Source organism: Cervus canadensis, chromosome 16 (genome assembly GCF_019320065.1).
Source record: "Cervus canadensis isolate Bull #8, Minnesota chromosome 16, ASM1932006v1, whole genome shotgun sequence".
Lineage (NCBI taxonomy): Eukaryota > Metazoa > Chordata > Mammalia > Artiodactyla > Cervidae > Cervus > Cervus canadensis.
In genome coordinates, this window is record NC_057401.1 from 1,716,960 (window position 1) to 1,734,033 (window position 17,074).

Here is a 17,074-nt window from a genome sequence, read left to right on the forward strand (position 1 = left end):
ATCAGTGCTCTGTCACATACCTCAGAGCCTTTGCCCATACTCTCTGCTTAGAATGTCTTCTCTTTCCTTTCTCCTGAAAAATGTCAACATAAACCTGAGAACAAAGTCAAATGACATGGGCTGTGTGCTTTCCCTGAAGACTTTCCTGTTTGTCTGTCTTTCATATGCCTATCTCTCTGCTCCAGCACTTACCATCTATTGCTCTTCTCCACTCCCAAGGAACTCCTAAAAGGCAAGTGTAGCATCCTGTTTCATATTGTATTCCCAGTTTCCAGCACTAAACCTGGGAGTTGCTACTGCTGTTGAGTTGCGAAGTCATGTCTGACTCTTCACAACCCTATAGACTGTAGCCAGTCAGTCTTCTCTGTTCATAGGGTTCTCCAGGCAAGGATAATGGAGTGCATTGCCATTCCTTTCTCCATGGGATCTTCCTGACCCAGGGACTGAGCCCAAGTCTCTTACATCTCCTGTGTTGCTGGGCATGTTCTTTATCACTAGCACCACCTGGGAAGCCTGGGAGATGAAAAAGCCCCCTGAAGCCCTGGTTAAAGTCTTGAATGGACTAATTTCAACATTCAGCCTTCTAACATTGTAATTGTTGACTTTCATCTCCTACTTCTTCAGTTTGAAAACGAGATCATCCTCAAGCTGGACCATGAAGTGGAAGGTGGCCGAGGGGACGAGCAGTACATGCAGCTGCTGGAGTCAATGTGAGTTTAGGACCCAGAGCGGGAGGAGCCAGGAGGGCGGGCCTGAAGCCCGAAGGCACAGGACCCCAGGGGCTCTGTCCTCCCCTGGAGACCAATCTGGAGGCTCATGGGTATTGGAGAAACTCCATTTTTGGAAGAAATCTCGCATCTCTCTGCAGTGGCTATTTCTTTGATATTGATGGAACAGGTGATAAAAGAAACTTTGCTGTGTAGGGGAGAGGGAGATAATCCACCAGGATGTTCACTTTTGTTATCTCTTATCTGTGGAATAATTTTTGCTGTCTTTTCCTTTTTTATTTTTTAATCTTTGACACATATTGATCACAGTCAACAGATATGGAGCACATACAATCTGTGGAAACACATTAAGTGATCTCTCTGTATTGTCTCCTTTAGTTGAGTTTTCTCTGTTTGATCTCATTTCATAGCAATGCCCCTAAAGCTCAGGAAGTGTCTTGTCCGAGGAGAGTAGGTCAAGCTAGTCAAGTGGACAAGCTGGGACTGAACTCAGCTCTGCTAACCTCCAGCACACAGGCCCAGTGAGGCAGTGGGCAGTGGACAGCACCTAGGAGCACTGAACTTGGGCTCAGGACAATGTTTTAGCAGCTTGTTGAGATATAATTCATATAGCAGACAGTTCACCTAAAGTGATGAGTAGTGGAACCAAGGTGAAAATCCTCCAGCAACATACAAATGGCCAATGTGGCTTTTAGTGTATTCACAGAGTTGTGCAGCCATTACCACAATCACTTTTAGAACATTTTTGTCACCTCCCAAAAGAAAGCCCATACCCCTTCGTCATCATCCCCTCCCCTTCTTTGCGGTTTCTATGCATGTGTTTATTCTGGACATTTCATATGAATAGAATGATATAACACACAATCCTTTGTGAGTGGCTTCTTTCTCATAGCATGCTCTCTGGGTTCATCCATGCTGTAGCATGTGTATTCCATTTCTTTTGATTGGATAGACCCTATTTTGTTTATCCATTCATCAGCTTATGACCACTTAGACTGTCTCTACTTTGGGCTATCACAAATAATGCCGCTATGACCATTCATATACAAACGTTTGTGTGGACACGTGTTTACAGTGCTCTTGGGTATATAACTAGGAGTGGAATTTCTGGGTCATATGGCAACTCTATATTTAGCCTCTTGAGGAACCATAAAACTGTTTTCCAAAGTAACTATACCAATTACATTCCTACCAGCACTGTACACAGGTTCCAATTTCTCCATATCCCTCTGTTCATATGTTTCTTACCATTATAGACATCCTAGCAGATACGAGGGCTTCCCCTGTGGCTCAGCTGGCAAAGAATCTGCCTGCGATGCAGGAGACCTGGGTTTGATCCCTGGGTTGGGAAGATCCCCTGGAAATGGGAAAGGCTACCTATTCCAGTATTCTGGCCTGGAGAATTCCATGGACTGTATAGTTCATGGGGTCGCAAAGAGTCAGACATGACTGAGTGACTTTCACTTCACTAGCAGATATGAAATGATATCCATTGTCACTTCAGTTAGCATTTCCTACATGGCTAATGATGTTGAGCATCTTTTCATGTGCACATTGACCATTTGTATGCTGTTGGAGGATTTTCGTCTTGGTTCCACCACTCAGCCGCTGCACAACTTTGGACCAATCATGTCACAGCTTTGGCTTCAGTGTGCCCCATCTGTAAAATGGGGATAATAAGCCTCCTGTGGTTATATTGAAGAATGGACACAGCAGGTAGAAGCTGAATAAACACTGTTTGATCTGCTTCCTAACTCCCAGCGTCTGTCTCTGACACCATGAGAAGTGAGGGCTTCTCCCAAGGTGTAGGAATATGGCTCACACATCCCAAGTTCCCTCCTATTTGTAGATTCCCTGATTTGTTTGACTCTCTGATATGTAGTCAATCTTGAACTCTGCCCAATCCTCTTAGGAAGCTTTTAATTCAACAACAAAAGCACACTGAAGGTCCTATTCTGACCCTCGCCATGACCCTCCCTCCCCGGCCCAGCAGGCAGAGCCCAGTGGACGAGTTGAGTCCCAGGCAGCACCGCCCCAGCTGGCCGTGCCGCCTCCTGTCACCAGGCACAGCCCTCATTAAGCAACCTGGAAAGCGAAGGCCACTCAGCTGGAGGAGAGACCCTTCCTCTGCTCCTCGCTGGGTATTGAGACTGATTGTCCAGGGAGGAGGTGACATTTTGCCTGTGTTAATATTTTTCTTAAAGCTCAAGAAAGGAAAATCTAAATATTGACCAGAAGTGAAACCAGGGATGGTGCTGACAATTTCCATTCATATAAGCCGGTGGGGCCCTGCAGCCAGTCTTCAGATGATCAGCAGGATTTTCAAATCCTTCCTGAGTGATTATTTATAAAAGGAGTCCTTGGAGGTCAAGGAAATTAAAAACAGCTCATTATTTTTCTCCTGAAAGAGAGGTGTGAATGATTTTTCAAAGTTAATCAAGCCCAACCCACAGTATCAGCACCCCATCAGAACACCCAGGGACCAAGTCCCTGCTCCTTCCTTTTGACTTTCTGAGCCTCAGTTTCCTTAGCTGCAAATCGGGGATAAAAATACCATCCAAGCCTTAGAGCTTTTATTGAGAATGAACAAGACACATCATGAAAAGTACTTATTACAGTTTGTGATACCTTGTAGGTTGTCTGGAAATAGTAGCTATTATTATCCTTAATCTAGGGGATGCATGTGTGTGCTCAGTCACTCCGTCGTGTCTGACACTTAGTGACCCCATCGACTGTAGCCACCCAGGCTCCTCCGTCCATGGGATTCTTCAGGCAAGAATACTGGAGTGGGTTGCCATTTCCTCCTCCAGGGGATCTTCCTGACCCAGGGATTGAATCTGTGTCTCCTACACTGGCAGGCAGTTTCTTTACAACTGAGCCACCTGGGAAGCCCAATCAGGTGGAGACTGATATAATGATTTGAAGCTATGAGCCTATGTGTCATTTCTCTTCCAGCTGCTCCCATCATTCAGGGCCTCCACTAGTACATAAGACCCACTCTGAGCAGACACAGTTAGGTGGGCACACAACCTGGTAACTTTTATGAATAGAACATGGCTTCCCCTCTGGTAGCAGTTGAAACCCTGAATCAGGGCACCAGTGTTAGGGTATGCAGTGGTGCTAAATTTCAGTATTCCTAGGCTCTTGTGCAATGCACAGCCTTACACAGGATCTTGCCCCTCCCCATCCTTAGAGCTGTCTTTGGAGCCCAATCCCATTTGTCCACATCTGTCTTAAAGTGAGAGTCCCACATTAAATGGAATAACAAGACACTTTTACCCTCCTGTATTCTATCTGCCTGGGAATATTTCTAGAAGGGGCAAGGGGGCCAGAAGCCTGAAGGGGACAGAAAAGGTGTGTTTTAGGGCCTAGATCTCAAACCAATTCAGCTGAAAGAGGACCTGTCATAAGAAGCATACCATACATAGTCTTTGAAGGAATAAATGAGAGTCCAGTCCAGCACTGACAAAGGGTGTGGGCCTGGGCTCCTCCCTCTGAGGACCTTCCACACTGCATGCAAACCATTCTGGGGGGAGCGTGAGCCCCCTCCATCCCCACCGAGGCAGGAGCACAGATGCCAGGTGCTCAGTGTCCTGCCACCCCTCCTTCCACCAACTGAAGGATTACTGCATCACTTTGAGAGTCTCGCAGCTGTTTTTCCTTGTCACTTACACTCCACTGTTGGACTCAAAGGAAAATGTGTGACCTTGGCAGGATCAAGATTAGAACCTAGCCTCATGAGGGCCTCGAACCTAGCCTACAAATTGAGGGTGATAATGATGCCTACTTCAAGGAGATTATATGAGCATTGAACCAGATAATCAATAAAGCCAACTTAGCTGGTTATGGTTAGTTTTTATTTCTATATCTGCTTTCACTGCTAGACCATGAACTCCTGGAGGTCAGTGAATTTCTATTTCTGAGATCTCCAAATCCCTAGTTCCCAGAAGAATTCATGTTGAACACACAGATGGCTAGATGGATGGTGATGGATGATGGATGGATGAGTGATTTCAAACCAACCTGCCCATCCATCTCACCAACCCTAGACCATATGAGCAGTCTTCTTACCTTATGGCTGAAAAATAGAGTCAGAAACCCAAGACTTTATATTTTCTGAACCCTTGCTTCTCATAGAACCAGCAGTATAGCATCATCTGGGAGCTTGTTAAAATGCAGAATCTCAGGCCCTAACCCAAATCTGATGAATCAGAATCATGAACGCAGTGCCCAGGTGACCCCCATGCATATTTAAGTCTGCAAAACAGCAGAGAAAAACCAATGGTTCTTAATATTGGCTGCACATTAGAATCACCTAGAGAAAAGAAGTAAAATGCTGCTTACTGACTGACTCCCTTCTCCAGAGATACAAAGACATCAACCTGGGGTGGACCGTGAGTTTTGTGGAAGCTCCCTTGTGACCCTACCATGAGCCAGGACAGACAGCCACTGATGTGGCCGTGCTCACACCCTCATATGTCTTCTACCGGGGGGCTGTGAGAAATCATACCCCAAACACTGGGACAAAATGTCAGTGCACTGTCATTAAGATTGAAAACAAGGCTTGAAGTGACCATCCCAGAAGGAGTGAGGCACAGCTGTGACTGAGGCAGACAGGGCTACATCACAGAGCAATTTGCATCTCTCCTTGAGAGCAGGGAACAGGTGCTTTTCCTACAGCAAAGATGGATTTGTCTGATCGCAGCCACAGTTTGAGATGTCATCTCCTTGCAGTCTGGTTTGGCTTCTGGGCAAAATGACCCTCCAGAGTCCTTGCCTTCCTTACTTTTCCCCTCTTAGGAACTCTTGGGACCTAAACTGCTGCGGGCAGAGTAGGCAGAAACAGATGTTGCCTGAGAAGTGCTTGTCTACTCAAGATGCCTGAGAACACACCAGTGTTTCTCTGCAAGAAATACTGAAGTGATTGTCTTGACTCCCAAGGTCACCGCTACTAGCAGAGTGATACTGGGAAGGACATTTAACTTCTCTGAGCCTTGATTACCTCATCTTCAAAATAAGAGGAGTCATTTTTACTTATCAGAATGACCGTTATTATTTCTTAAGAAAAGGTGATTAGACAGTGTCTGGCTCAGCGGTAAAGAATTCACCTGCTAATGCAGGAGACGAAGTAGACGTGGGTTCAATCCCTGGGCTGGGAAAATCCCTGGAGAAGGAAATAACGACCCACTCTAGGATTCTAGCCTGGAAAATCCTGTGCACAGAGGCGCCTGGAAGGCTACAGTCATGGAGTTGCAGAGTCGGGCACAGCTTAGCAACTGAGCACGTACGCATGGTGCAGAATGAGTGATTAAGTAATCATTAAGCAGAATTTTAACCCACCTGTCTCTACCTAGCCTGTGGGCTGCTCAAGAGCAGGCATAATTCTTTATATTTTTATGTATATTTATATCTTTCTCCCCACCCCCACTCTAGCATATTGCCTAGCACTAATAGTTACTTTAGGAATGTCATCACTTTATTTTTTGTTATTAAGATTTAGAATATTAATATTACAACAAATGTAACTTGTTCAAATAACATAGGAACATTTAAACTGAAAAGTGAACAATGTCCTCTTCTATTCCTCCACCTAGACCCTTTGTCTGAAGCAATGTGCATTTAGAGTTTGGTGTTTATCCTTCCTGATGGTCACATTTATAAACACACAAAGACACATAAAGTAGACACATGCTTCCACTCACATATAGCATTTGGTGCGTGAGGGCAGTTGCTGGAGCTAGACTATTGTTACTAATATTTACCAACAGTGTGACCCTGGACAAGTTAGGTGACCTCTTTGTGTGTTAATTTCCCCATCAGCAAATATTTCATACGATTGTGATGGTAGATTAAATGAGTTAAAGTTTGTAAGATGTTTAGAATAATGCCTAGGACATGGTAGGTTCTTTGTAAGATGGTTAAATAAGAAAACAAATGTTGTTCTGAGATTCAGTTTTCTCAACTATATATTTTATAGAGATTTTTATGTCAAAACATTGATCTCTGATACTTTCTAATGGCTTCATAGAATCATATTTTGTGAATACACTTTAATTGGACATTTAGAATGGTTCCAACTATTTTACTATTAGACACAAATTCTAAGTATGGAGAAGGAAACAGCAACCCACTCCAGTATTCTTGCCTGGAAAATCCAATGGATGGAGGAGCCTGGCAGGCTACAGTCCATGGGGTTGCAAAGAGTCAGACACAACTGAGTTATTTCACTTCACTTCACTAAGTATTATAAGTATACCCTCACCTACTTATGGGATTATTTCTGTAAAATAGATTCCCCAAATAGAATTATTGGATCAAAAGATATGTATTTTTACAATTTTTACAGATACTGTGAAAATTGCTACCCCAGAAAGTTGTACTGATTCACTCCCAATATGGGTCTATAAAAGTAACTATTTCCCCATACCATTGCCCACACTAGAATTTTATTTTTATTTTTTCTCATTTTGTCAGTGGGGGAAATTTTTAAAATACTTTCTACACTATATGGTCAACATGCCCGTGAGGTCGTTTCAATTGTGTCCACCTCTTTGCAGCCCAGTGGACTGTAGCCTGCCAGGATTCTCCAGGCAAGAATACACAAACAGGATGCCATGCTCTCCTCCAAGGGATCTTCTCAACCCAGGGTTCCAACCGTGCCTGTTATGGCTGAACCTGTCAAGGCAGGTTCTTTACCAATAGCACCACCTGGGAAGCCCCAAGTTCAGTTCGGTTGCTCAGTTGAGTGTGACTCTGCGACCCCATGGACTACAACACACCAGGCTTCCCTGTCCATCACCAACTCCCAGAGTTTACTCAAACTCCTGTCCATTGAGTGGGTGATGCCATCCAACCATCTCATCGTCTGCCGTCCCTTTCTCCTCCCACCTTCAACCTTTCCCAGCATCAGGGTCTTTTCAAATGAGTCAGTTCTTCGCATCAGGTGGCCAAAGTATTGGAGTTTCACCTTCAGCATCAGTCCTTCCAATGAATATTCAGGACTGATTTCCTTTAGGATTGACTGGTTGGCTATCTTTGCAGTCCAAGGGACTCTCAAGAGTCTTCAACACCACAGTTCAAAAGCATCAGTTCTTCGGCGCTCAGCTTTCTTTATAGTCCAACTCTCACATCCATACATGACTACTGGAAAATCCATAGCTTTGACTAGATGGGAAGCCCCAAATCAGTGTATAAATAAGGACTGAATAAAGGAAGAAAAGGACCTAGTGAACCAAGGGAACTTGGGTTCACAGATTTGCTTGGCTTTTACTCCACCCACCCTAGCCCCGCCCCGCCCCCAGCGTGCCTTCTCCCCTGCCCTTGAGTTCACCATCCTCCCGTCTGTGCGGCAGCCTGATGGAGTGTGCTGCGGAGCACCCGACCATCTCCAAGTCGGTGGAGAGCTTTGTGAACCTGGTCAAAGGCCTCCTGGAGAAGCTGCTGGATTACCGGGGCGTCATGACGGATGAGAGCAAAGACAACCGCATGAGCTGCACTGTGAACCTTCTGGTATGTGGGCTTCCCCTCGTCCAGTCAGAGCAGTCATGGGGGCCAGCCTGGCTTTGGGTTCTGCTGCTGCTCTGGATGGGGAAGCCAAGCTCAGGGCTTTAGAAATCAGCAAAACAGGAGAGTGAGCCCCTCTCTTGACGTCTGCCAGCTCTGTGACTTGAAGTCAATCGTTGTTGTGTTCCTGTGCCTCAGTCTGTCATCTGTATGAAATGGGAATGAGTGTAGTCAGCTCTCCCTGACTTTTTCCAACCCCATGGACAGGGGTTTGGTACGCACTGACTGGACAACCACAGACAGGAAGCACCAGGGGGAAAAATCCACCAAGTTCCAAGAAGTGAACTTAAATTTACTGAATGCTAGCCACTGTTTACATGGCGTTTACATTGGATTTACAACTGTTTACGTAGCATTTACATTGTTTTAGTAAATACAAGTAATCTAGAGATGATTTAAAGTATATGGATGTGTGTAGGTTATATGCAAATACTATTAGCGTACCATTTTATGTAAGAGACTTGAGCATCCTTGTATTTTGGTATCTGTGGTGGTCCGGGCACTGTTACGCTGAAGATATCAAGGGATGGCAGTATCTCCTTTGGCACTTAAGGCAGCACAGAGAAAGAAAGCGGCAGTGTAAAGAGGTTAAGAGTATGAGCTTTGGAGTCACACAGCCTATTCTCACCCTCTCTCGGATAATTAATAGAATACCCAAGGAAATTTTCTGAAGGTTCAGCTTGCTTATCTGTTACATGGTGAAAATAATAGTACCTAATTCATAGGTTATGCAGTCCTGTGGGGGTGGGCCCAGTCACTCAGCTGTGTCTGACTCTTTGCAACCCCATGGACTGTAACCCGCCAGACTTCTCTGTCCCTGGCATTTTCCAGGCAAGAGTACAGTTCTGACCCATGGTTAAATGCTCACTGTGTGTTAGCTTCCTTATCTTATGGAATGAAGCACTACTCCTAACTAGGATTTATAGGAAAGTGCTGTGGGACAGGCCAACTAGAGCAGTTACTTCCAAACCCAGACTCTTCGCCCCTGTACCACACGACCACAGGCCAGCCCCCAGTCTCCCTTTCAGATGTCCTGTGATGTGGTTACGAGACAGCTCGTAGCAGCAACAGTGCTTCATACTCACCAGGTCAACCCCCACAAAGGGATTAGAATGAGTAAGATTGGCCAAAGGACCACGTGGCATCTAGTCCATCAATCCCCCCGACACCTCCAGTGCGCCAGAAATAGAAATTGTGTGCCCAGAGTTCTGTTGTGTGTCCTCCGTTTACCCTAAGTGGACCCTTTAAACACCCTAGATATTGTCATTGATTTTCTGAAATGCTAAGGGGAGTTAAAATTCCTGATTACAGCAGAAAGGAGTTCATTGCTGACAACTCCACATTGCCTGCTTCACATAAAGGGCACGAAGGAGGGATTTTCTAGGAGTTTAGCAGTTTCTTGTCATTGGAGAGGTAGACATTGGCTGAAGAAACTGGCCTTCCACTGACAGAATCTGACCTGGGAGGAAGTTGGGAAAGGTAGGTCTATAAGCGGTTTAAGCCCAGCATAGAATTTAAGCAGAGCTCGTTGATTTTGGAGTGTGGCTTAAACACAGTATCAGGAAGAACAGGATGGGGTGGGCGTGTCTGGAGGTCTAGTGGGGCTCTGCCAGCCACTGACTGTGCCCTGGAACACACCATCTCACCCTCTGAGAGCCTTAGGTACACATGGGTGCATTGAATTAAACCTGGATTTTCTCCAAGTGTGGCTCATGTGTGAGATCATAACCTCCTGGCTCAAAATCTGTAAGGACTTGTTTTAAAATATATGTGATTCCAGAACAAACACTGGTCTACGTGAGCCTTGAGATGGAATAGGTATTGCCAAGTTTAAATGTTTTTGACTGTGGAATCTCAGCATAACTCTTGATAGTTTTGCACTGTCAAAAGTTATGATCTGTTATCATCACTGGGATCTATTATGATTACTATTACTGTTACTCTGACTATTGCTATTATTCTGATTCCAACTCAAGTTCTCCTCAGTGCAGAATCTGAGCTTTTAAAGATCAAGCTGGGCTGCCTTTCATAGTAGACCCTGTCAAAGTAAACTTCCTCAGTCTCCTCAAAAGCCTATCTCTCAATGCAGCAAGTAGCTGGATTGCACCTCCTGATGTGACGGCTGGGATACTTCCTCTGTCCCTTTATAGTCTAAGGATCAGGGAAGTGACTTTCAAGTCAGAATAAGCAGTTTGGTGCATTCAGGAAAGTAAATTTCTTGCTTTCATCTCATCTTTACTATCCCAGATAGTAAATAGCAGTTTTCTCTCATCTTCATCACAATGCCCTCCACCCTTGCTGTTCTGCAAAGAAAAACACTCATCACTGTTTTTCCTCCCTTATCTAGAATTTCTACAAAGATAATAATCGGGAAGAGATGTATATAAGGTAAGATTTTTGTTTTCTAAAACCCAAACCTGCTGTGTCACTCTTCTGCTAGATATCCATCCATGGCTCCCCACTGCCTTCAGCAGAATTTAAGCACATCTTGTTGACACTCAGACCCTCTGTGTTCCGATTCCTATCCATCTTCGTGGATTCAACTCTTTGCATGCTCCTACGATCAGCCCCCCAAATCCACCTGGAGTTCTCTGACCTGCCGTGCTGTTTTGCTGTGAATTGTGCAGGTGAATTGCACTTGTATTTGGTACAAGACTGGCACGTGAAGCCCTAGTCTAGGGTTTGGAAGGCAAATACTTAGATCATCGGCCAGCCCAACTTCAAAGGGAAAAAATTACCAAGATGTATGATGGTAGCTTCTTTGTACGCATTTAAAAGACACTTATTTGAAAAATCACATGAAGGATTTTAGGGGGACATTCACCTGAAGCAAAGAACTCCCTTGTCAGTGCTTCTTAGAATCTCATTTTTTTTCCTTCAAAGTTTTTTTTTTTTCAAAGTTTTTTTTAATTACTTTACTCATACAAAAATAATGCATAGTTATTACCCCTAAAATCCTCATAAAATATGCAGAGGCAAAACAAAACTCTTTTTAAATAACCATAATCTATACATATTCCCAGACCATTTAATATTTATATACAGATCAAATTCTGTGCATGCCTATTTTTTGAAAAAAATGAGATCATATTGCTGATAATTTATTCTTTGCTTGACAAGAATTCTATGTCAACAGATGTACTTCAACATAATTTTTAATGAAACTATAAAATTCTCATTCCAGAATATACCATAATTTATATAGCCAGTCCTATGTTGTTGAACACTTAGGTTGTTTCCAGTTTTTTTATCATAAATATCACAATGGCAGAATTCTTGGACATATATCTTTATGCATCTCCTTGGGAGACAAAGGCCTGCGACGTGGAACTGACTGTAAGATTAACGCCAAGGCCCTTTCAAGGTTTTTGACACATTCTCTTGAAGACCAGAGACTCCATGTTCAAACTCACTCTGCTATTACCACAAATATTTTTGGGTACTTAAGCATTATTCCAGAAATAGGAACTATCATTTGGAAAAAAGATAATTCCATGGATTGTCCTGAGCTTGGATAGTATTTATAACATCAGTAGACATGACTCAGTGTAGAAGCACAGTGCTTTAGGTCCAAAGGACCTGGGGCTTTACTTGTTATCCTCTGCCACCTTGGAAAAATCACTCCATGTGTTTGGGCTAGGGTTACCCATGTAGAATTTTTCCATTCTGTTCTGAGGATTAAATGAGATGCTACAGGTAAAGTGCCTGGCACTTGATTCCCTCCCCAATCTCTTTTCGTTTCTTCCCATTTTAGAAACACAGATGGAGAATCCCAGATTTCCATAAGCTTTATAGATGTGAATCCTATAGTAATCTAGGAAAACCATATTTGCCTAAACCAGACATTATAAATAAGATATAGTCTGAAAATCTGTCCTGTTTGGCAGGCATAGTATTTAAAAACATTTTTAATTGGTTGCCAAATTTTAAAAATCTAGAGATGTTACATAAAAGTCAAAATTTCCCTCTTCTGAAAAACTCGACAGGTATGGCAACACAGGGCCCACACATCCTGACGCCCACCGCCTAGGTAGGTGGTAGCATTGTGGACGGGACAAGCGTGATCTGGCCACAGCGTCCCACGGCCTCCATTCCCCAGCAGACTTCGTCCCCTCCACCTCACTCAAGCTGCCCGTCTGCCATCTATTTGCATTTGGATCCCCCCCCTCCTAACTCAGGCCCATCAGGGTGTCTTGCATTGCTCTCTGTGGTTGATCACTGAACCCTTGAGTTGACAAAGGATAGGGAGTATCTCGGTCAGTTAAGGAGTTGAAAGCAGCAGAGAAGCTCTCCCTCGGACCAGTTTCCTCAAGTTTTTTGGACCCAGTCATCAGCGGTCAGAGACCAAGCACAAGCAGGTAGAGACAGGATAGGGTGTGACTGTGTACACAGGGGTTTCTAAAAGCTGACCACAGCTCCACATTCCTTACGTGCAGGCTGCGTGCACTGCACGTTCACGATAGCTTGTTGATCAGCAGAAAGTTAAGTGGGAAAGAGTGATTGTAAAGGCAGAAACAGCTGGTGTCAAAACCTGCTTCTACCTATTTCTAGCTCTATCTACTTTAATGTCTGTCTCAGTTTTCTTATCTAAAGAAAAATTGTTGAGAGGATGAATTGATGTTATATATAAAGCACCCATTAGTGGAATGGATGGATGTACAATCTCTCTGGAATGCTCCCCCCCACCCCCGCCATTTGTCCTCTTATCCTCAGATCCCAACCCAGGTGTCATACTCAGGAAAACTTTCCAGAAGCCCCACCTGGATGACACCTGCTCTCATAGTAACTGTAGACCTCTCCTTCCAACATTGGTCACAATTGTATTTTTGCAATTACCTCTTTGGTTATTTAGTCAATGCCCATCTCTCTTCCTAAATTATAAATGCTAACCTCTGAGAATGAATGGGGTCTGCTTTTGCCACCATTTATCTCTCATGCCTGGCACAGCCTGTGTGCTCAGTTCAACTTTGCTGATGGAATAAATAAATGAGCAAAAGGTCACTAGCTCATTAGTATCAGAAACCACTAGTTGCCCTTTCTCCCCTTCAGAATCTTTGGCAGTCCCCACCCTGAGTTCAGGCAGCCTCTGTTTGGCCCACTGGCCATGCTTTATGTAGCCAAGGACGTTAAACCCTAGCTCCTCCTCGGGTGACATTCTGTGCAGAAAATTTTCTTATAACAGGAAATCTAATCCTGAGCATTGAGACCTGATTTGAGTGCAGATGCTTGAGAAACCCTTTGTTCCCTGTAGTTAGATAGCCAAGGCAGAATTTTGGCACCATTACAGACAGTGCGTTTCCTCTCAGAGGAAGGATCAAGGGCATCGTGTCACAGCATCTTCCCTTCACCAAATTACTAAGAGTCGGGCTTAAAAAGTACTCCTGATGACATGCAAGTCACCAAAGCAGAGGCTTTTTGGCTCTGGATTCTGTTTCCAACAGTGGCAGGAGAGAATGTTTTGTAGAGGAACCTGATGCACAATGATAACAGATAATAGCTGTCACTGCTCAATGCTGGCTACGGGCTAATCACTTCCAGTGGATACTGGCATTCATTAGTAGCAATGCTGGCTGTCATTCACAGAGCCTTTCCTACAGGGTCTGTTTGGCCCTCTGTAGGCCCAGAAACTCTGTAGGTAGGTTCTGTGAGCAATACCGTTTTACAAATGAGCAAACTAAGGCACAGAGAAGTTGATTCACTTAATACACATTATGTATCAAATAATTGATTGACGCTCCCTTCCTCTGATCCTGTCCTGTTCTTAACATCTTTCAGCCCTAGTCATCCTAGGGTTCAGAACTATATCATCACATTGCAGAAGGGTAGGAGATGGGAATGTCATTACAGTTGAATTGTAGATTCTTTCTGCTGACAGCTCCATGCCTCCACCTGAATGTCTAATCTCTAACCCCTTTCTTTACTTATCAGAAATTTCACTTCCTTTACACCTTGAGAGCATTGAAGAGAGGGTAGAAGTTCCCCTTTACAGTGCTATGACTTGCCCATGCCCTTGGAGTTGTACAATGATTAGAGTATAGTCTCTGAAGGCGGTTAAACTAGGATCATATTCCAGTTCATTCATTAGCACATGATCTCCAACAAGCCATTTACTTCTTCCTTGATTTCCCTTACTTGTCGTATTGCATTGGCCAGAGTCTTCAGTATGAAGTTGAATACCGGCTGGAATGATACCTAACTTCTCCAGGCCAGAGCTTTCTTATCTGTAAATGAAAATTCTCAGTGGACCCATTTTATGGGATTGTCAGGCAGCTTACATGATCTGAGGCGCTGAAATGCTTGGCATGGTCCCTGTCAGACCCTCAATGTCCCGCAACTTCTAGGCGCTATCACTGTCACTCATGCAGGGGACTGAATGTCAGGGACTCCCTTGTGAAGCCAAGAGGTATCCAGCTGCTCTCTCTGGCCTGGCCCTACCACCTGCATTCTTATTACTGCATCTGGTGATCTAACGTATTTCCCAAACAGGTACCTGTACAAACTCCGTGACCTTCACCTGGACTGTGACAACTACACAGAGGCTGCCTATACACTCCTTCTCCACACCTGGCTTCTCAAGGTACTGCCCTCCCAGTCAAGGGGATTCATGCTGAAATTCCCATGGAGACCTCACAGCAAGTTGAAAAGTTTTAAAAAAAGAAAAGAAAAATTAGCCAAATAAATTTTGTTTTGCCCTGTGTCCCCAGACTTTGAAACCTGGCAGGTTACTTTTCTGCACTGCTCTATCTGGTCACATAAGGTTTCAAGTGACCTTCCCATTTAGCAGCAACAACAGCCCCCTGAGATGTATCCTGAAGTTTTACATAACATTCAAACTGTTTTATATAACATCTAAGCATCAACTATAAATCATTAGCATGCCCTGTGAGCTGTTTTTCTTCTCTTGAAAGCGCTGCTGGAGCAGGACAAAGTCTCAAGGATTTCCTTTGGGTTTTGAAGAGCTGGGGCCGTGTCTTGCAGGAATTCAGAGGAAAATCCTACAATCCATACACAGGAACCAACAGAATGTCCAGAGAGTCGATAAGTGTGACTCCGTAGAAATGGAGAGGTGCTTCCTGTGGAAACTGCAGGCCAAGATCAGCTCTCTATTGACACTCAGGGCAGCGAGGACACAGGCAGGGGTGTCTGCAGGGCCTCCTCCCACTCCTCAGCAGCAGGGGGGACACCTGCCCCAGGTGACTGTGTGTCCTCTCTCTGCAGTGGTCAGATGAGCAGTGTGCATCGCAGGTCATGCAGACAGGCCAGCAGCACCCGCAGACCCACCGGCAGCTGAAGGAGACACTCTATGATATCATCATAGGCTACTTTGACAAAGGAAAGGTAATTGGTCGCTGCCCTTCCTCTCTCCGTGGGAACCCTAGCTACTGGGAAGGACTGTTCTCTCCCACACTCTACATGTAACCCCTCTGCAGGTCTGGTCAGCTCTCCTGCCCAACCCTAAGTCTGATCATTTCTCTCCATCCCCATTCCTACTACATATGTTCAAGGCACCAGCATTGCTCACCTGGACACATTGAGTCCTATGCAATAGCCCTGTATCCTCTATTCCCCTGCAACAGGTCGTCCTTCATATAGAAAACGGTGATCATAGAACATACTTATCCCATAGAATATACCCCATTGTCCTGCTTGTACGTGAGGCCACGTACGAGCTGTCCTCTGACTTCCTCTCCCGTGTCAGCTCTGCCAGGCTCCCTCTTGCTCACAAATTCTGTGCCAAGCTCTTCTCCATCTCAGGGCCTATGCACTTGCTTTTCCCAGCGTAGGACATTTCTCTTCCATATCTTACCATGGCCAGTTCCTTCTCACAGCTCAGGGTTTTGCCCAAGCAAAGAATGTCGTGTCCTGAAGGAGGCCTTCCCAGACCACACACAGCAGTACCTCTGCTGTGAGTCATACTCATTTCTTCTTCAAAGCACTTACCACTGTCAGACATCACCCTGATCACTTTGTTTTCACTTGTTCATTGTCTGGCTCTCCACTTTAGAAGGCCAAGAGCAAAGATATTTGTCTTGTCCACTGCCAAGTGCCTAGTAGCTAGCACAGACCCTAACGTATGGGACCCAAAAGATATATGTTGAATAAATGAATTAATTGAATGTATGAATGACATCATAGTGTCATCATTGATCTCTAAACAGCAAGAACAGGGTGATTTGTCATGTTTTGTCTGGAGATTGGCCAAACCAGTTACTGTCCATCCTCCAGCCGCCAACTGGCCCTTCAGGAAGCACCAGTTCAAATGCTGTAGGAGACATAATAGGTGGCTAAGAGCTCAGGATCTGGGTTTCAAGCCTCATTCCTTTACTGCCTACAATCCCCATGGCTTTTCAGAGATTCCAATTCCCCATCCATAATAGTGAGATATTGATAGTACCTACTTTCTAGCTGCATTGTGAAAATTAGGTGAGAAAATGATGTAAAGCACTTAGCCTAAGACCTGTGCTGCTACTGCTAAGTCACTTCAGTCGTGTCTGACTCTGTGCGACCCCATCCCCGGGATTCTCCAGGCAAGAACACTGGAGTGGGTTGCCGTTTCCTTCTCCAATGCATAAAAGTGAAAAGTGAAAGTGAAGTCACTCAGTCCCGTCTGACTCTTCGCGACCCCATGGACTGCAGCCTACCAGGCTCCTCCATCCATGGGATTTACCAGGCAAGAGTACTGGAGTGGGGTGCCATTGCCTTCTCTAGAAGACCTGGTACATACTACTAACTTGTTCAGTTTTTAAAAATATTTATTTTTTAAGGGCTTCTCTGGTGGTTCA

At 44.6% G+C, this 17,074-nt stretch overlaps 1 protein-coding gene across 1 annotated transcript in view; it reads left to right on the forward strand.

The window, feature by feature from the left end:
- The window catches only part of DOCK2 (dedicator of cytokinesis 2), a 468,222-nt gene that overhangs the window by 409,852 nt on the left and 41,296 nt on the right, over positions 1 to 17,074 (forward strand). The window contains 5 exon segments of the mRNA XM_043488772.1: positions 625 to 710; positions 8,081 to 8,237; positions 10,639 to 10,679; positions 14,778 to 14,868; positions 15,510 to 15,629. Coding sequence (XP_043344707.1) covers positions 625 to 710; positions 8,081 to 8,237; positions 10,639 to 10,679; positions 14,778 to 14,868; positions 15,510 to 15,629 — 495 coding nt within the window.